Source organism: Bos grunniens, chromosome 3, assembly GCF_055505025.1.
Source record: "Bos grunniens cultivar Pamir isolate PY7600 chromosome 3, Bosgru_T2T1.0, whole genome shotgun sequence".
In the NCBI taxonomy this organism is placed as follows: domain Eukaryota; kingdom Metazoa; phylum Chordata; class Mammalia; order Artiodactyla; family Bovidae; genus Bos; species Bos grunniens.
In genome coordinates this window covers 52,441,045-52,463,000 of record NC_141167.1, presented here as the reverse complement: position 1 = coordinate 52,463,000, position 21,956 = coordinate 52,441,045, and the positions used below count along the sequence as shown (strand labels likewise).

The 21,956-nt window shown below is 38.2% G+C and overlaps 1 protein-coding gene across 3 annotated transcripts in view; it reads right to left on the bottom strand.

The window, feature by feature from the left end:
- MSH4 (mutS homolog 4) overlaps positions 1-21,956 on the bottom strand; it is a 99,259-nt gene extending 77,303 nt beyond the window's left edge. Inside the window, exons 1-4 of one of the 3 annotated variants that reach the window (XM_086390638.1) lie at positions 21,511-21,956; positions 10,393-10,575; positions 1,609-1,778; positions 242-352 (exon numbers count right to left, since the gene is read on the bottom strand). In XM_086390638.1, coding sequence (XP_086246764.1) covers positions 242-352; positions 1,609-1,778; positions 10,393-10,575; positions 21,511-21,748 — 702 coding nt within the window. In that variant the 5' untranslated portion in view covers positions 21,749-21,956. Of the gene's footprint in view, positions 1-241; positions 353-1,608; positions 1,779-10,392; positions 10,576-21,510 lie in introns of those variants that run through there. The other 2 variants (XM_086390637.1, XM_086390636.1) reach the window with 2 other exon arrangements.

Here is a 21,956-nt window from a genome sequence, read left to right as displayed (position 1 = left end):
CCATCGAGTCAGTGATGCCATCCAACCATCTTATCCTCTGTTGTCCCCTTCTTCTGCCTTCAATCTTTCCCACTACTAATTATATGTATTAGTAGTCCCTTAGCTTAGGACTTGTACTTAGTGAGTACATTATGGTAAACATAAAGTTAGTCAAATTATTGTTCTTTAATATATTTTAAAATGGACTTTTAAAAATATGAAGATCTTGAATGTTACTATTGAGAATTTAAAAATCACTTACCTTGAAATTTTCTGTGATAAGAGTAAACAACTTGGTTGAATTTCCCACAACACAAGCAGTATTTGACATTATTATTTCCAAAGGTGATAAAATTTTAAGTTTAGTGATCACCTAAAATTGTTTGAATAAATAATCTCTTAAATGTAGGCTTAGGAGTCTCTAAAACCAAAAATGTTTCATATTTTTCTGAGAGATAAATGCTTATAATTAATTCAGAGATATACAAAATCACAACTGTCCTAATTATATTTCAGTTAAACATATTTCTAATGGTGCTATGTTAAACATACATTCTATAAAATTATAAATATATTATCATAAACATAGGCTGTATTTTACTTACAATAGTTTGTATCAGCTGTAAGCCCCCAAATAATTTGAACTTATCGAGTAGGCATTCCTTAAAAACAATGTTTTTAGTAAAATCATCTACTCGGTATTTTATTTATCTCCATGAAAAACATAAACATTCAATAGCTAACTATGGTGACTCAATCAGTATGGCCACATTGGTACAGCTTAGAAGCTAAAAAGTACAGAAACACAGATGAGAAACATCTGTTTTATGACTGATGTTTTTCACAGTGTCAGGTAAATTAGAACTATCCTAGACACAAAAATTCTTAATATGTCAAACATTCCAGTTAAAAAAAAAAAAACTTTTATCCTATCATTTTTAAATTGCAAAGAAATGTGAAATACCCAGATACATAGTACTAATATCATTTAGGTTGTTAAGCATACTAAAAAGTTAATTATTAGGTAGAGAGAGGAAATCTACATATTAGGGAACCAAAAAAGGGAATGCGAGAAAGAAATAAGGAATAATAAAACATTAAAAATAACATAGTATTTAATATTTTTTCATAACAGAATTTGAGTCAAATAACTTTTTAGAATATAGAGATTACAACAGACCAGTGGCTCAAATTAATGATGAATGATAGGAAGTGAAGGCAAGGAGTTGAGGGACTAAATTATTACTGATCTAAAACACTAGTCTCCCTTATTTCTAGAAAATAAAATTAAAATACATTTCTGTGGAAACAACCCTTTGGAGATAGCATTATGACACATGTTATTTTTGGACTAAGTCCAGGAATTATTAGAAGATATTAATTTTAGAAACATTACTAGTAATTTGGAATATTCAAATAACAGCAAAACATGTTATTTCAGAACAAAATAATATTTAAAAATTAAAATCAGATGTAAAAAATGTTTCTTTTAATTCATAGTAACCTAGATTGGTGCAATAATGAATAACCATTATTCTAACAAAAAGTAAACTAATTAGGGACGCACTGACTTGAAAATCTTCAAAGTACCCTCTAGATGAACCATTTTCTAGGAGTATAAATACTTACCTTTGCATATGTTGTATTGTCCGCAAATTGAGATAATACAATTTGTGGGCTTTTTAAATCAATACTTGCCATTCCTATTTCACCTCTGGCAAGTCCTCTCCCTTCTACAACAGCTACGATAACTGAAGGAGAGTGTGCAGAAACTGCAGATGAGGATGTAGCTGTCAAAACTGTTGAAAGAAAACATATAAACATAATAATTTGTAGTTCTTTCTCATAAGATCTCAAAGCACCAAATCAATGGCAGAGTTTTAATATCCAAGAAAAAATCTTATTTTCCTCATCAAAATAAAATCTTTCCATATCCAGACCAAATAAAAATGTTAATTCTCTATTTTGCCAAAACTTAACTTCACATTTAGAAATAATAAATCACATATTGTCTTATTTTGCATTTTACTGGAATGAAATCATAAAGAAACACTAAATTTGGGATAAGAAAACATTATTTATCTTATTTTGTCATTTAAAAGCTATCTGAATTTGAGCAAATTATTTCATAATAAGTAATCAAAAATCACAAAATACGGTAGCTGAAAGGATCAAATGGCATAATATACACAAATGCATTTTATATAGTATAAATCATATAGCTACAAACTGTAGAAACTAGATATCTGTATAAGGTTGGATATTTTATTAATGTGCCAAGAATGTTCAAAGTTCTTTACTTGAATTAACTTTGTCACCATGATTCTATCAATTGTTGCTGTTCATTCACTAAGTCATCTCCAACTCCTTGCAACCCCATGAACTACAGCACACCAGACTTCCCTATCCTTCACTAACTCCTAGAGTTTCCTCAAACTCATGTCCATTGAGTCAGTGATGCCATTCAACCATCTCATGCTCTGTTGCGTCCTTCTCCTCTTGCCCTCAATCTTTCCCAGCATCAATCTTTTCCAGTGAGTTGGGTTCTTCACATCAGGAGGCCAAAGTACTAAAGCTTCAGCTTCATTATCAGTACTTCCAGTTATTACTCAGGGTTGATTTCCTTTAGGTTGGACTGGATCTCCTTGCAGTCCAAGGGACTCTCAAGAGTCTTCTCCAGCACAATTTCAAAGCATCAGTTCTTTGGCACTCACCCTTCCTTATGGTCTAATTCTCAAATCTGTATATGACTACTGGAGAAACCACAGCTCTGACTGTATGGACCTTTGTTGGCAAAGTAATGTCTCTGCTTTCTAATTTGTTGTCTAGGTTTGTCATAGCTTTTCTTCCAAGGAGCAAAGGTCTTTTAATTTTGTGGCTGCAGTCACCATCCACAGCAATTTTGGAGCTCAAGAAAATAAAGTTTGTCACTGTTTCCACTTTTTCCCCATCTATTTGCCATGAAGTGATGGGACTGAATGCTATGATCTTAGTTTTTTAAATGTTGAGTCTTAAGCCAGCTTTTATCACTCTCCTCTTTCACACTCATCTAGAGGCTCTTTAGTTCCTCTTCACTTTCGACCATTAGAGTGGTATCATCTGCATATCTAAGACTGTTGATATTTCTCCTGGCAGTCTTGATTCTAGCTTGTGATGCATCCAGCCTGGCATTTCACATGATGTACTCAGATAGAAGTTAAGTAAACAGGGTGACAATATTCAGCCTTGACATACTCCTTTCCCAATTTTGAACCAGTGTCCAGTTCTAACTGTTGGTTCTTGACCTACATACAGATTTCTCAGGAGGCAAGTCATGTGGTCTGTTATTCCCATCTCTTTAAGAATTTTCCACAATTTGTTGTGATCTACACAGTCACAGGCTTTCGTGTAGTCAATAAAGCAGAAGTAGATTTTTCCGGAATTCCCTTCCTTTTTCTATGATCCAACAGATATTGGCAATTTGATCTCTGGCTCCTCTGCCTTTTCTAAATCCAGCATATACATCTGGAAGTTCTTGGTTCACTGCTGAAGCCTAGCTTGAAGGATTTTGAGGATTATCTTGCTAGCATGTGAAATGAGCACAACTGTATGATACTTTGAACATTGTCTGGCATTGCCCTTCTTTGGCACTGGAATGAAAACTGACATCTTCCAGTCCTGTGGCTACTGCTGAGTTTGCTAAATTTGTTGACATACTGAGTGCAGTACTTTCACAGAATCATCTTTTAGGATTTGAAATAGCTCAGCTGGAATTCCATCACCTCCACTAGCTTTGTTTATGTAGTGCCTCCTATGACCCATTTGGCTTCCCATTCCAGGCTGTCTGGCTCCAGGTGAGTGACCACATCATCGAGGTTATACAGGTGATTAAGGCCTTTTTTGTATTTGACTCTATCAATAGACATCATTAATTTCTCCATTTACTTCTAAGGAGACTGAAGCTCTAATGGAACTGGTAGAATGTGTACACAGGTGGTCTGAATCCAGACCTGGCACTCTTAACCACTACATGTATTACTGATTTTGAAATTTATGCCTCACAGACCGTAAATATTCAGGTAAGTAGTTTAACCTTTTTATTTATTTATTTATTTTTTTTTTATTCAGAGACCCGGAAGCTTCCTTTCTATAGAACCTCACCAAGAACAAAAAAAAACCAGCTAGTGAGAAAGACAGAGATTTGCCAATATATCCGTGCAGTAAAACTCAAACTTTGCTCAGAAAGCAAGACCCTCAAATCTCCTTTGGAAGCTATTACTCTTTTTTTTTTTTCTTTAATAGAAAATTATTTAATTAGTATACATGTGTTCCCCATCCTGAACCCTCCTCCCTCCTCCCTCCCCACACCATCCCTCTGGGTCGTCCCAGTGCACCAGCCCCAAGCATCCAGCATCGTGCATTGAACCTGGACTGGCATCTCGTTTCATACATGACGTTTCACATGTTTCAATGCCATTCTCCCAAATCTTCCCACCCTCTCCCTCTCCCACAGAGTCCATAAGACTGTTCTATACATCAGTTCTAAACACCAATACAGTATACTAACGCATATATATGGAATTTAGAAAGATGGTAACGATAACCCTGTATACGAGACAGCAAAAGAGACACTGATGTATAGAACAGTTTAACCTTTTTAAATACCAAACATTTTAAACAAAATTGTTATAAGAATTCAATGTAATACAGAACAGCTTTATAAAGCATATGAAATTATAAGGCATCCTGAAAGATGATGCTGTGAAAATGCTGCACTCAATAAGCCAGCAAATTTGGAAAACTCAGCAGTGGCCAGAGGACTGGAAAAGGTCAGTTTTCATTCCAATTCCAAAGAAAGGCAATGTCAAAGAATGCTCAAACTACCGCACAATTGTACTCATCTCACACACCAGTAAAGTAATGCTCAAAATTCTCCAAGCCAGGCTTCAACAATATATGAACTGTGAACTTCCAGATGTTCAAGCTGGTTTTAGAAAAGGCAGAGGAACCAGAGATCAAATTGCCAACATCTGCTGGATCATCGAAAAAGCAAGAGAGTTTCAGAAAAACATCTATTTCTGCTTTATTGACTATGCCAAAGCCTTTGACTGTGTGGATCACAATAAACTGTGGAAAATTCTGAAAGATGGGAATACCAGACCACCTGACCTGCCTCTTGAGAAACCTGTATGCAGGCCAGGAAGCAACAGTTCGAACTGGACATGGAACAACATGGTTCCAAATAGGAAAAGGAGTACGTCAAGGCTGTACATTCTCACCTGCTTATTTAACTTCTATGCAGAGTACATCATCAGACATGCTGGACTGGAGGAAGCACAAGCTGGAATCAAGATTGCTGGGAGAAATATCAATCACCTCAGATATGTAGATGACACCACCCTTATGGCAGAAAGTGAAGAGGAACTAAAACGCCCCTTGATGAAAGTGAAAGAGGAGAGGGAAAAAGTTGGCTTAAAGCTCAACATTCAGAAAACTAAGATCGTGGCATCTGGTCCCATCACTTCATGGGAAATAGATGGGGAAACAGTGGAAACAGTGTCAGACTTTATTTTGCGGGGGGCTCCAAAATCACTGCAGACGGTGACTGCAGCCATGAAATTAAAAGACGCTTACTCCTTGGAAGGAAAGTTACAACCAACCTAGATAGCACATTCAAAAGCAGAGATATTACCTTGCCAACAAAGGTTCGTCTAGTCAAGGCTATGGTTTTTCCTGTGGTCATGTATCGATGTGAGAGTTGGACTGTGAAGAAAGCTGAGCACCGAAGAATTGATGCTTTTGAACTGTGGTGTTGGAGAAGACTCCTGAGAGTCCCTTGGACTGCAAGGAGATCCAACCAGTCCATCCTAAAGGAGATCGGTCCTGGGTGTTCATTGGAAGGACTGATGCTGAAGCTGAAACTCCAGTACTTTGGCCACCTCATGCGAAGAGCTGACTCATTGGAAAAGACCCTGATGCTGGGAGGGATTGGGGGCAGGAGGAGAAGGGGATGACAGAGGATGAGATGGCTGGATGGCATCACTGACTCGATGGACATGAGTTTGAGTGAACTTCGGGAGTTGGTGATGGACAGGGAGGCCTGGTGTGCTGCGATTCATGGGGTCACAAAGAGTCGGACACGACTGAGCGACTGAACTGAACTGAACTGAACTACATATATCTAAGATTTTTTTTCAAAGAAGCAAAATCATATTTTATTCCCTTTAAACCTTTCAATATACCTTTTTTTCCCTCCTTTCCCTCTCTAATCTACAATCCTTTTTTCTTTTCTATTCTTCTATTATAACACTTACAAAATTATTTACACATTTATGCTATCTTAGTCAGTAGTAGACTTAAGAGTTCATTTAAAAATCTATGTGTCTAAATCTCAGAACCTTTTTTGCCATGAAGGCTTTGTTATTCTTGGTGATTGAGTTTATATTAGATCTACAGAAGTCAGTTTAAGTTCTGCAATCAAATACAATCTTTTCATTTTTTAATTGGAAACTATATATCAAGTTTCAGTACTTGGAAATTCAGTTCACTCAGAAGACATCTCCCTTAAACTTAAAAAAAAATTTGCACTGTTACCTCTCTGATATAAGTAATACTAAAATGAACATCATAGTACATAAAGCTTTTTTCTGGGTCTCATATTACTTCTAAATTGGCTCCTTAGAAGTCAAATTACTTCTGGATGGAACAAAAGAAAACTTTTAAAGGATGTCACGTATATTGCCAAATTTCTTTTCATAATTGTACCGACTTTTAATTCTATCACCAGTATATGAGAAAAACCAATCTTACTGAATCCTTACCATTACTAGTTCCTGCAATGTATTGTTATTTTTGGTATTATTATTATCATCTGCTTTAATGAACTGAGGCTTAAATATTTATTTTTTTAAATTACTATCAAAATTGAACATCACTTAAAAATCCATTTGTTTTCTGTATTTTGAAATGGTCCACAATGCCTCTGCCAGTGTCATCATCTATGAACTCACAGAATGCCTTATCCACCATCAAGGCATTTCGTACAGTATTGCATCTGATCAAGGAACTCACTTCACAGCAAAAGAAAAAAATGTATCAATGGGCTACAGCCCATTGAATCAACTGTGTATACAGTTGATTAATCTAAAGGCAGAAAAACTTACTAAAGACTCAATGCCAATTGGGAGGCAACACCCTGAAAAATTGGATTCTCTCTTACAGGATGCAGTTTATATTTGGAATCATAGATGCTGTATTCCTCATAACTAGAATACACAGGTCCAAGAATCAATGTGAGAATGTAGGGGTGGCTACTCTCTCTATTATGCCTTCCAACCCACCAAAAGAATTTTTGTATCCCATTCTGGTAATGTTGAGCTCTGTTGGTTTTGAGATCTTAATCTCCATATGGTTACTGGCTCCACCAGGTAACCTAACAATGATTCTACTGAATTGGAAGATGAAATCACCACATGTCCATTTTAGGCTCCTTATTTATGCTACTGAAACAATAAGAAAAAAGGGGAGTTATCTATGAATGGTGTGGTCAATCCTAATTGCCAAGGGGATATTATGCTGCTATACACAAAGGAGGCAAAGTAGACTATGAATGGAACCCCAGGGATTTGCTAAGGCACCCCTTGAAAGTGAAAGTGAAGTCGCTCAGTCATGTCCGACTCTTTGTGACCCCAGACTGTAGCCTACCAGGCTCCTCCATCCATGGGATTTTCCAGGCAAGAGTACTGCAGTGGGTTGCTATTTCCTTCTCCAGGGGATCTTCTCAACCCAGGGATCAAACCTGGGTCTCCCACATTGTAGGCAGACACTCTACCATCTGAGCCACCAGGGAAATCTTCGTATTTCCAATAGTAAAGGTGAATGGAAAACTATGGCAAGCAAAAATGGCAGAATGACTAAGGACTCAGACCCTTCAGGAATGAAGGTCTGGGTAATTCCAGCCTTACTGCTCCAAGTTAGGGAAATTCAAAATGGGTAGTGAAAGAAGAAAACCAAATATCTCAACTATAACATCATGACCAATTACAGAAATAAAAACAGCAGTAGCTTTGGATGTTATCTCTATGCTTTGTTATATGCATGTTTATTGGTACAAACTAACCATTTTTTTCTCTCTTTTCAATTTTAAAAAGTTTATTCACAACTTAATGGAGGTTTAGTCTTCAAGTAACAGAATATTCTGTGGGACCATGACTGAATTTAAGATAATTAATATGCAATGACTGTTGGGACTATGAATTTTCTCATTTCGGAAAAGAGTGAGAACCCCCTCACTTGTAAGTATAGATGTATACATCCTGTTAAGTAGAAACATAAAGTCATTTTGTTGTTGTCAAAAAAATCCAGATGTGTGTAGAATGACATATACAGAAGCTCTATAGCCAAAGGAGTTATGGCAGCTATCAATTTATTATCGCTCAGCTTCAAATTCACACTTCAATATAAGTTCAGCAATAATGGACAGAACCACTATAAGTATTTCTCCTTAAAGTGTGCATAATGTTAAGTTTTCTCAATTGAGGGCACTGGAGGGACCCTGCAGGATGATGGGCTCTCCTGCAGTTTCCACTACAGTATGGTGGGTCAGCAGTGTAGATATGAGGACATCTGGTGGTGATGCGCCCAGTTACACATCCAGAATGTGCTGTAGTCTGGTGATCACACAGCTACAGCATGGCATAGTGACAACCTTCCCTCAGCCCTCTGAATACACATCCTGCATTCCAGGCCTCCTGCCCATACTAATTCCCTTGGCTCTTTCATTCTTTCCCAAGTCTGCCTCCCACAGTCCTCTTGATGTCAACCCTCCCAACGGGGAGACTGTGTACTCCAAGCCTCCAACCCACACCAGAGCCCACTCTCATTACACAGCTAGCCACCAGCTATAGTTCACCCACCCCAACTGCCTCCTGTTCGCCCTGGACAGCAGACCAGCTCTGACCTGGCAAATCTGCAGGCACTACTGAAACTGCCATTCAGTATTCACATTCTGCAAAGAGACCTGCACTCCAACCTTGGAAATGGGACCTAGACGAGGGCCACTTCCAAGTGTGATCTCTTAGGAGCCCCCTCAGCCCTAGGATACCTCACAGAGTTTTCTTATATCCTATAGTTATTTTTCCATCACAGTTTAATAATTCTTTATATTAAATCTTTCCTGTTTAAATCATTGTATAGTTTTACTTCAGATTGGATTTTAACTGCTACAGTCTCTGTCTTCATAGAGTTTATAGTCCAGCAAAGAAGATACACATTTTAAGAAAAATAATCAACCTCATTTATAACCAGGAAAATGCTAATTCAGACTACACTTAGGTGAAAGTGAAAGCTGCTCAGTCATATCTGACTCTTTGTGACCCCCACTGAACATACAGTTCATGGAATTCTCCAGGCCAGAATACTGGAGTGGGTAGCCTTTCCCTTCTCCAGGGGGGTCTTCTCAACCTAGGGGATCAAACCCAGGTCTCCCACATTGCAGGCAGATTCTTTACCAGCTGAGCCACCAGGAAAGCCCAAGAATACTGGAGTGGGTAGCCTATCCCTTTTCCAGGGGATCTTCCCAACTCAGGAATCGAACCAGGGTCTCCTGCATTACAGGTGGATTCTTTACCAACTGAGCTATCAGGGAATTTTACAACTGCTTGACTGTTAAATGTTAAGGAGTCTGACAGTACCACATGCTGGGTAGGATATAGATCAACAAGAACTCTCATACATTGCCAGTAAGAGTACACATTAGTAAAATCACTTAGAAAAATAATTTGTCATTATTTTGTAAATCTATACATTCATATACCTTTTTAAATTTTGTTTTTAATTTTTAATTTTTATTTTTTAATTTTAATCAATGTTGTGTTGCTTTCTGCCATACAACAACTAAAATTGGCCGTAAGTATACGTATATCCCTTTCTCTTGAGTCTCCCTCCCATCCAACCCCCTATCCCACCCCTTTAGGTTGTCACAGAGCTCAGGGTTGGGCTCCCTGTATTATATAGCCATATACCTTTAACTAAATGATGCTTACACATATAGACCTACTTCACCCATTTTCCCCTCAAGAAAATCTAAATCTAGATAAATATTAAAATTTAAATATTAAAAAACACTCAATAGTATTACAGGACCAACTTTAGATTTAAGCAAATATGTATAAAAGGAAGGGCTTTCTCTTTCTAGTATCTTTTTTTGTCAGAATGATGAAAACTTAGACCTGCATTTTTAAGCAAACAATATCACAAACTATGTAGTGTTATTAATCTAGCATCAAATTGTAGATATGGCTAAATTGACATAGTTATTATTGTCTTCCATATTAGCTTCAAATAATTTCATATTACCTTAATTACCCTAATATATAATTTATAAAACTTTAAAAGTTTCAAAGATCAATTAAGTCAATATTCCACTTACTTTACCTGAATATCCCATTTGTGGTGTCCAACTTTTATAACCTGATCTCTGGGGATTTCCAGCACATAATGGAGATTTTAGTATTTGAGGATAATTACTATCTCGTGCAGAGGATGAGCTTGTACCAAGCGTAACATTTGATGCATGTGTGTTTTCTGCAAAAGATCTTTTGTTTCTAAAGTATGAACCTAAATTCAAAAAAATTTAATATCAGTTTAAAGTTCAGAATTATGCAATGTGATATAAAATCTCTATAATCATTAAAAAACCTGATAATGATTTTTAATATAACAAATTATGACAAAGTTAACATAAATAACATCGTACTAAAATATAATGAAAAGTGTTCACTAATATAGCTTTTTCTTATGCAAGCTCACTGAGATTACTCTTGATAATTACAAACTACCTTCTAAGCTTCAAATACACCTTTGTATAGTAATTATACTTCTTTTCCTCTGTTGACTTCTTCATAGAAACTCTCTCCTCCCAGGCAACTGGTATAAAGAGAGTTTAGGCTTACCTGGGTTCAGTTCCTTGTTTAGTTACTTACCTATTGGTATAAGATACTACCTTCTTTTTTTATTTATTTTTTATTGAAGGCTAATTGCTTTACAGAATTTTGTTGTTTTCTGTCAAACCTCAACATGAATCAGCCATAGGAATACATATATCCCCGCCCTTTTGAACCTCCCTCCCATCTCCCTCCCCACCCCACCCCTCTAAGTTGATACAGAGCCCCTGTTTGAGTTTCCTGAGACATACAGCAAATTGCCGTTGGCTATTTTACATATGCTAATGTAAAGTTTCCATGTTACTCTTTCCATACATCTCACCCTCTCTTCCCCTCTCCCCATGTCCTTAAGTCTATTCTCTGTATCTGTTTCTCCATTGTTGCCCTGTAAATAAATTCTTCAGTACCATTTTTCTAGATTCCATATATATGTGTTAGAATACGATATTTATCTTTCTTTTTCTGACTTACCTCACTCTATATAATAGGTTCTAGGTTCATCTACCTCATTAGAACTGACTCAAATGCATTCCTTTCTATGGTTGAGTAATATTCCATTGTATATATGTACCACAACTTCTTTATCCATTTATCTGTTGATGGATATCTAGGTTGCTTCCATGTTCTAGCTATTATAAATAGTGCAGAAAATGAACAATGGGATACATATGTCTTTTTCAATTTTGGTTTCCTCAGGATATATGCTAGTAAAGTAATGCTCAAAATTCTCCAAGCCAGACTTCAACAATACATGAACCGTGAACTTCCAGATATTCAAGCTGGTTTTAGAAAAGGCAGAAGAACCAGATATCAAATTGCCAATATCCACTGGATCATCAAAAAAGCAAAAGAGTTCCAGAAAAGCATCTATTTCTGCTTTATTGACTATGCCAAAGCCTTTGACTGTGTGGATCGCAATAAACTGTGGAAAATTCTGAAAGAGATGGGAATACCAGACCACCTGACCTGCCTCTTGACAAACCTGTATGCAGGTCAGGAAGCAACAGTTCAAACTGGACATGGAACAACAGACTGGTTCCAAATAGGAAAAGGAATACATCAAGGGTGTATGTTGTCACTCTGCTTATTTAACTTCTATGCAGAGTACATTATGAGACATGCTGGGCTGGAGGAAGCACAAGCTGGAATCAAGATTGCCAGGAGAAACATCAATAACCTCAGATATGCAGATGACACCATCCTTATGGCAGAAAGCAAAGAAGAACTAAACAGCCTCTTGATGAGAGTGAAAGAGGAGAGTGGAAAAGTTGGCTTAAAGCTCAACATTCAGAAAATGAAGATCATGGCATCCGGTCCCATCACTTCATGGCAAATAGATGGGGAAACAGTGAAAACAGCGGCAGACCTCATTTTTGGGGGCTCCAAAATCACTGCAAATGGTGATTGCCACCATGAAATTAAAAGACACTTACTCCTTGGAAGGAAAGTTATGACCAACCTAGACAGCATATTAAAAAGCAGACATTTCCTTGCCAACAAAAGTCCATCTAGTCAAGGCTATGATTTTTCCAGTAGTCATGTATGGATGTGAGAGTTGGACTATATAAGAAAGCTGAGCACTGAAGAATTGATGCTATTGAACTGTGGCATTGGAGAAGGCTCTTGAGAGTTCCTTGGACTGCAAGGAGATCCAACCAGTCCATCCTAAAGGAAATCAGCCCTGAATATTCATTGGAAGGACGGATGCTGAAGCTGAAACTCTAATACTTTGGCCACCCAATGCGAAGAACTGACTCACTAGAAAAGACTCTGATGCTGGGAAAGATTGAGGGCAGGAGGAGAAGGAGATGACAGAGGATGAGATGGTTGGATAGCGTCACCGACTCAATGGACATGAGTTTGAGTAAACTCCAGGAGTTGGTGATGGACAGGGAGGCCTGGCATGCTGCAGTTCATGGGGTCGCAAAGAGACGGACACAACTGAGTGACTGAACTGAACTGAACAGGGTATATGCCTAGGAGTGGGATTGCTGGGTCATATGGTGGTTTTATTCCTTGTTTTTTAAGGAATCTCCATACTGTCTTCCATAGTGGCTTATCAATTTACATTCCCACCAACAGTGCAAGAGTGTTCCCTTTTCTCCACACCCCCTCAGCATTTGTTTGTAGACTTTTTGATGATGGCTATTCTGACCAGTGTGACATGATATCTCATTTTAGTTTTGATTTGCATTTCTCTAATAATGATCAATGTTGAACATCTTTTCATGTGTTTGTTAGCCATCTGTATGTCTTCTTGGAGAAATGTCTGTTTAGGTCTTTTTCCCACTTTTTGATTGGGTTGTTTGTTTTTCTAGTATTGAGTTGTATGAGCTACTTGTATATTTTGGAAATTAATCCTCTGTCAGTTGTTTCATTTGCTATTATCTTCTCTTGCTATTCCCATTCTGAGGGTTGTCTTTTCACCTTGCTTATAGTTTCCTTTGCTGTGCAAAAGCTTCTAAGTTTAATCAGGTTCCACTTGTTTACTTTTGTTTTTATTTCCATTACTCTAGGAGGTGGGTCACAGAGGATCTTGCTTTGATTTACGTCATCAAGTGTTCTGCCTATGTTTTCCTCTAAGAGTTTTATTGTTTCTGGTCTTACATTTAGGCGTTTAACTCATTTTGATTTTATCTTTGTGTTTTGCTGTTAAGAAGTGTCCTAATTTCATTCTTTTACATGTAGCTGTCCAGTTTTTCCCGCACCATTTTTTGAAAAGGCTGTCTTTGCCCCATTGTATATTCTTGCCTCCTTTGTCAAAAATAAGGTACCCATAGGTGCATGGGTTTATTTCTGGGCTTTCTATCTTGTTTTATTGGTCTATATTTCTGCTTTTGTGCCAGTACCAGAATGTCTTGATGATTGTGGCTTTGTAGTATAATCTGAAGTCAGGAAGGTTGATTCTTCCAGCTCCACTCTTCTTTCTCAAGACTGCTTTGGTTATTCGGGGTCTTTTGTGTTTCCATATGAATTGTGAAATGTTTTGTTCTAGTTCTGTGAAAAATGCCATTGGTAATTTGATAGGGATTGCATTGAATCTGTAGATTGCATTTGGTAGTATAGACATTTTCACAATATCCATTCTTCTTACCCAGGAACACAGAATATCTCTCCTTCTGTTTATGTTGTCTTTGATTTCTTACATTAGTATCTTATAATTTTGTGTACAGTTCTTTTGTCTCCTTAGGTAAGTTTATGCCTACATATTTAATTTTTTTTGTTGCAAAGGTGAAGGGGATTGATTCCTTAATTTCTATTTCTGATTTTTCATTGATAGTATACAGAAATGCAAGTGATTTCTGTGTATTGATTTTGTATCCTGCAACTTTGCTATATTTCACTGATTAGCTCTAGTAATTTTCTGATACTATCTTTAGGGTTTTCTATGTACAGTATCATGTCATCTGCAAACAGTGAGAGCTTTACTTCTTTTCCAATCTGGATTCCTTTTATTTTTTTTCTTCTCTGACTGCTGTAGCTAGGACTTCCAGAACTTATGTTGAATAGTAGTGGAGAAAGTGGACACCCTTGTCTTGTTCCTGACCTTAGGAAGAATGCTTTCAACTTTTCACCACTGAGAATGTTTGCCATAGGCTTATCATATTTGGTCTTTACTATGTTGAGGTAGGTTCCTTCTCTGTGCATTTTTTGAAGAGTTTTAATCATAAATGGGTGCTGAATTTTGTCAAAGGCTTTTTCTGCATCTATTGAGATCATATGGTTTTCACCAATTTGTTAATATGGTGAAGATAGTACTTTTTTTATAGGGTTGTCATAAAATATGACAGAATGTACATAAACAGTCTAGCATAGTGTCTAGGCACATAGATTTGTTTTCTTTTTTTTTTCATTGAAGTACAGTTGATTTACAATGTTGTGGGCACATAGACATTATTTTTTTTAAGTTCATTTTTATTTATTTATGTATTTTTGGCTGTGTGAGGTCTTTGTTGCTTTGCGCAGGCTTTCTTCCATTGCAGCAAGCAGGGGCTACTAGAACAGGGGCTACTCTTTGTGGCAATGCATGGGCTTCTCACTGCAGTGGCTTCTCTTTTTGTGATGCACTGGCTCTAGGTACACAGGCTCAGTAGTTGTGGGTGCACAGCCTCTAGAGCTCAGGCTCTGTAACTGACATATGGGCTTAGCTGCCCCTTGGCACGTGGAATCTTCCAGGAAGAGGGAGGGATTGCTGCAGGCGGATTCCTATCCACTGCATAGTGGGCCACCAGGGATTCCAATAAGTGTATGTTTTTTAATTGGAGGATACTTGCTTTACAATGTTGAGTTGGTTTTTACCTTACAATTCAAATCAGCCATCATTATACATATATAATGATATCCATATATCCCCTCCTTCTAGGGCCTTCCTCTTCTTTCCCATCGCACTCCTCTAGGTTGTTCAGTTCAGTCACTCAGTCGTGTCTGACTCTTTGCGACCCCATGAACCACAGCACACCACACCTCCCTATAGATCACCAACTCCCAAAGTTCACCCAACTCATGTCCATTGAGTCGTGATGCCATCTAACCATCTCATCCTCTGTCATCCCCTTCTCCTCCTGCCCTCAATCTTTCCCAGCATCAGGGTCTTTTCAATGAGTCAGCTCTTCACATCAGGTGGCCAAAATTTTGGAGCTTCAACATCAGTCCTTCCAATGAACACCCAGGACTGATCTCCTTTAGGATGGACTGGTTGGATCTCCTTGCAGTCCAAGGGACTCTCAAGAGTCTTCTCCAACACCACAGTTCAAAAGCATCAATTCTTTGGCACTCAGCTTTCTTTATAGTCCAACTCTCATACCCATACATGACCACTGGAAAAACCATAGCTTTGACTAGATGGACCTTTGTGGACAAAGTAGTGTCTCAGCTTTTTAATATGCTGTCTAGGTTGGTCATAACTTTCCTTCCAAGGAATAAGCGTCTTTTAATTTCACAGCTGCAGTCACCATCTGTAGTGATTTTGGAGCCCCAAAAAATAAAGTCAGCCACTGTTACAGAGGGCCAAGCCAGGCTCCCTGTGTTATACAGCAGCTTCCCACTAGCTATCTATTTTACACATGATAGAAGTATATACATAAATGCTAATTTCTCAATTTGTCCTCCATATTCTTCCCCTTCTGTGTCCACAAGTTTGTTCTCTACATCTGCATCTCCATTCATTCCCTGCAGATAGGTTCATCAGTACTATTTTTCTATTAATAGATTCCAAATATATGCATTAATATACAGTATTTGTTTTTCTCTTTCTGACTTACTTCACTCTATAACAGGCTCTAGGTTCACCCACCTCACTAGAACTGACTCAAATTTGTTCTTTTTTATGGCTGAGTGTTATTTCATTGTATATATATACTATGGGCTTCCCTAATAGCTCAGCTGGTAAAGAATCCACCTGCAGTGCAGGAGATCCTGGTTCGATTCCTGGGTCAGGAAGAGTCCCTGGAGAAGGGATATGCTACCCACTCCAGTATTCTTGTCTGGAGAAACCCCATGGACAGAGGAGCCTGGTGGGCTACAGTCCATGGGGTCACAAAGTCAGACACAACTGAGTGACTAAGCATGGCCCAGCAAATACCATATCTTCTCTATCCATTCATCTGTTGATGGACATCTAGGTTGCTTCCATGTGCAGGCCACTGTAAACAGTGCTACAATGAACACTGGAATTGTGGTTTTCTCAGGGTGTGTGCCTAGTAATAGGAATGCTAGGTCATATGGTAGCTTTATTCCTAGTTTTTTAAGGAATCTCCATACTGTTCTCTATAGTGGCTGTATTGATTTACATTCCTACCAAAAGTGCAGGAAGATTCCTTTTTCTCAAGAACATCCTGTCCAGCATTTATATACCTAGTTTATAGATTTGTTGATGATGGACATTCAAATTGGTATGAGGTGATACCTCATTGCAGTTTTGATTTGCCTTTCTCTAATAATGTGACGTTGACCATCTTTTCATGTGTTTATTGGCCATCTGTACTTCTTCTTTAGAGAAAGGTCTGTTTAGGTCTTCTGCCCATTTTTTGATTGGGTTCTTTGTTTTTCTGATATTGAGCTGTTCATATATTTTGGAAATTAATCTTTTGTCAGTTGCTTCATTTGCAATTATTTTCTCCCACTCTGAGGGTTATCTTTTCATCTCTTTATACTTTCCTTTGCCGTGCAAAAGATTTTAAGTTAAATTAGGAGTTCTTTAAAAAAAAAAAAAAATCCTGGGTCTCTTTTGGCCTCTCCTCCTTGATTTCCATAACAACTCTCTATCTTGATTCTCCTTAAACTACTTCTTTTTAGTTTCCATTGCCAGGTCCTTTTTCCTCTATCTGCCTCTTAACTATTGGCTTCCAATGGTTCCCAACTTTACTTTCTCTCTCAAATCAAAATTATACATTTCCTCTGAACATCTCATCTATTATTTTGGCTTTTATTAATATCTATTTCCTGGCAACTCTTAAACCTTCATATACAGCCCTAACTCCTCTTCAACACTGTAAAGTATAGGGTGGCAAGCTTTTAAATAATGAGCCAGATGTTAAATATTTTAGGCTTTGTGGGTCATACTGTCTATTACCATTACTCAGTTCTTACATTATCACAGGAAACAGCTACAGACAAAAAGTAAGACAATAAATAAGTGTATTCCAATGAAACTTTAATTCTGGATTTGTTGTTGTCCAGCCACTCAGTCATGTCCAAGTCTTTGCAACCCCATGGACTGTAACACACCAAGGTTCCCTGTCCTTCAATATCTCCCGGAATTTGCTCAAACTCATGTCCATTGAGTCGATGATGCCATCCAACCATCTCATGCTCTGTTGCCCCCTTCTTCTGCCCTCAATCTTTCTCAGCATCTGGGTCTTTTCCAGTGAGTCAGTTCTTTGCATCAAGTGGCCAAAGTATTGGAGCTTCAGCATCAGTCCTTCCAGTGAATATTCCAATATTTAGTTCTGGATACTATAATATGAATTTCTTCTTTTACTTTTCCAACCCTTTAAAAATGCAAAAACCATTCTTAGGTCTATAGCTGCATTGCTCAGTATAGGAGCTTCTTGCCACATGTGGTATTTAAATTAAATAAAAATTAAAATTCAGTTCTTCAGTCACACTAGCCACATTTAAAATGCACAAAAACCACACTTGTCTAGTGGCTACTATATTAGCACAGATATAGAATATATCTATCCACAGAGAGTTCTAACAGATAGGGTGGCTCTAGATCCTTATATTTTTGGATATAAATATCCAAAACTACTTTTTGGATACAAACCATTAGGTATTTTCCCAGAACTACTAAATATCTAAAAGTGAATTACCTCATTAACTTTTTCTCAGAATTTATCCTTTCTTTACTACCAGTTGGTCAACTACATCATCTTGCACCTTGCATCTTGCATCTTGCACCTCATACAAGTCATCAACTTAGAAGTCACTCTTAACTCCTCTTTCATGAACCCAAACACCCAATCAGTAACCAAATCTAATTATATAGATAGATATCTCACTAAAATTTCTCTCCATCTTCACTCCTATCTGGCCCATTTTAAGCACATATCTTCTTCAGCCTTTTTCAAAAGTCTTTGAATTATTCTCTTTGCCTTCAACGTGATGCCTCTCTAATCAGTTCTTCACATCCATCACTAGTGATCTTTCTGAAAAAGAAATTTCACCATGTCTCCCTTTCTAACAATTTCTCAGTGTCTCTCATATCCACCATAGGATAAAATCTAACATTTTTGTATAGTTTCCAGAGAGATAACACATTCAAACTAGGATAATTTGAAGAGTGTTTGATAAAGGGAATATTTACAAAGGGGTAGACAGAATATCATCATAAAGAAATGTGTAGAATCAAGACAAAGTATGCTCTGTTACTAACCCTAGGCTTAAAGGAGCTAAGGAAGGAGATAGTTACTAGAGACTGGAGACAAACAGGGCTGCTTCTTGTTCTCAGGTTACTTTCAGACTCTAATCCCCTTCTTAAACTTACTTCTCCTAGTTTTTCTCCAATTTCCTTCACCTCTATTTTCCTATATTTTCTTTACCTTCTCCCCTCTGGCCTCAAATTTATATCTCTCCCAGGCTTCTTTCTTAGCCCTAGATTCATATATTCAATTGCCTCAATATGAATGTATGGATACCCCAAAGGTTCTTCACACTCAACATGTCCACAGAAGAACTCACCATTTTTCCCTCTAAAAGTTGCTTCTCCTACAAAATTCCATTTATCAGGGAAAAGTACTATCATCTATTCCAATCACAAAAGCCAGATATGTTTTTGGCATGGCAAAAAAACCTATCTGCCTCCCAGATTAAATACCTGCAAGTACTCCAAGTTTATATCGGGAAGGAACAAAATAGATCACCCTACTGCTCTACCAAATGAAATTATTTGTAGTCTACAAACACAACATGCTATATCATACTTCTGTGCCTTTGCACATATTTTTCTTTCTTATGAGAGAAATAAAAGTTTCTTCTCCAGTTTTTTTTTCCCCTCTTTCCCTTCAGTTGACATAATCTTCTTCTTCAACACTACCTCAAGTTGAATTTCCTCTGCAAAATTTCTTTAGTTACTTTGTTCCCCTACTTATTAAATACCTCAATATCTGTATGGAGAAGGAAATGACAACCCACTCCAGTATTCTTGCCTGGAGAATCCTGTGGACAGAGGAGCCTGTCAGGGTATGGTTCATAGGATCGCAGAGGGTTGGATACGACTGAAGCTACTAAGCACAATATCTGTAAATAACTCAAAAATAATTATCTTTTAAAAGTTTTATAGATTTTTAAGTCTATCTTCCCTACTGAACCATAAGTTCTTTGAGAGCACAGAATATTATTATCCTCAGCTCCTAAGATAACTCAGCTCCCTGGTGGCTAGGTGGTAAAGAATCTAAAATGCAGATATGGGAGACAAAGGTTCAAACCCTGGGTCAGGAAGATATCCTGGAGCAGGAAATGGCAATACACTCCAGTATTCCTGCCTGAGAAATCCATGGACAAAGAAGCCTGGCAGACTACAGTCCATGGGGTCGGAAAGAGTCAGACGCAACTGAGCACGCACTGAGCACCTAAGGTAACTATATCATCAATTTGGGTCTTGGCTCCCTCTTAAATTGGGACAAAAGAAAAATCTATCTTACAGATTTACTGTAAGGATCAGAGATACAACATGCTAAGTAAGAAGCTAGAACAGAGGAGCAGTCATTAATTACTGGATGTTATTATTGTTGAAAATAAATAGGTGACAGAACATTTCATGAAGAAGGGGATTATACTGATAAACATGTATGTTGCCTTGAAGGAAGTGCAAGTAGGTCAGTTAAGTTAGAAAGTAGGGTAATTATCAAGAAATGATGAGATATAAGACTGCAAAAACTAAAAACATATCCCAAGTGGACTTGGATATGCTACTAAAGAGTACATTTTTTAACCTGCAAATAGAGTCACTGGTTGAAATGCCACGGGACATAAGATTTTCATTTTCCATATAACTCTACAGTGACACTGTAAGTAAGCTTAGAAGAAAGAAGCATTAGTTTGAGGCAATAATTCAGACACAAAATTAAAAGGGCCTGTAATGGCACAGAGAAAAGGACAGAATTATTTAAAAGATAAATCTAGAACTTGTTAACTTTGGATGTTATGAGTGAGGGAATATTTGAATCATTGAAGTCTCCTAAAGATTTTAAAAACCCAATGATTGAGATAAGAGAAACAGGTTGAGGAGCTGCAGAGAGATGAATTCAATTAATCATACAGTGAGTCTGAGGATGTCCACTGATTCCTTACTAGAAACTTCAGAAGACAGTCTGAAACAAGAATCTAGGGGCAAAGATGAGATCTGGGCTGTGGTGATAATCACAATCAGATAGAAGGAGCCAGGTAAAAAACCTCTAAGGACAAGCCAATAATTTGTAAACTAACAAAAGTAAGCCTAGTTCTATGGAAGGTAGGTGAAAAACGGAAAAGTGGAATCAAGGAAATCAAATTAAGTGAGTTCAAGACAAGACTGGTGAAGAACATTAAACACAGTGGGAAGTTTACATAAGATGAACTGAAAAGTGACACTGGATTTGGCATTTGTTACCTTACCAGTGAGTGGCAATGCTGTGTGGGCAAAAGGTGACGGTTTTGTCATGGAGAGTCACTGACTATAAAGTAAACGAGTTAAATACTCCTTAAAGGTCATTTTTCACACTAAATGTATTATTCACCTCCATTAGAGAAAATGTTAAATCTGGTCTGTTCTCAAAGCTTATCTGTTTTCAAGATACCCTAGAAGGACTTGGAGGCTTAAGTTCAGGAGCCAAGAGGTTTACCACTCCAATCACTAAACTCGTGCACAAATTCATTCCTCTGTCATGGGGCGCGGGCGGAGGCACAGTACCCCGGATATGAATATAGCCTGCCTCAGAACTGAGCCATCCACCATCAAGGCCTTGTAAGAAAACGAACGTGAGGGAGAGTCCAGCCCTTAAATCAATTCAGACCCACTCAATTCGCAGAGCACTCCATTCCCAAATTCCAAACAGACACCAACTGAAATTTCTGTGGTAACCAGAGACCACGGTTCCCTGAACCTCCAGAAGTTCACACAACTCCTTGCCTTGAGGCGGCAGGGCGCTGGGCGGGTGCCCAGGTAGACTGCTGCTGCCGCTCCGGTCACCCGCCGCTCCAGACGTGCCTGGTGGGGAAGACGCAGAGGCGGCTTGGGCTGAAGGGCGGCTCAGAGGAGTCTCCTGGAGTCCGAAATTGTAGCGGGGACCCTGGGACCGAGCCTCTGGTGAGCAGGGGGAAGCCGCAGGGACAGAAGAAAACGTCGGTGATATGTCAGGCCGCAGCATCTTTCAGAGCAACTCTGCTGTGGGACAAAGCCTCGCGGGGAAAATACGAAAGCGCGGCGCGCAGAGTCGCAGTGCGCAGGCGCAGAGCCCGTTTACCACGCCCACCCACGTTTATCCCCGATAGACCTAAGTCCATGGAGTCGCAAAAAGTTGGGCAGGAGTGAGGGACGGAGCACACAGGTGATTAAATGCTTCCTTTGTTAAAATG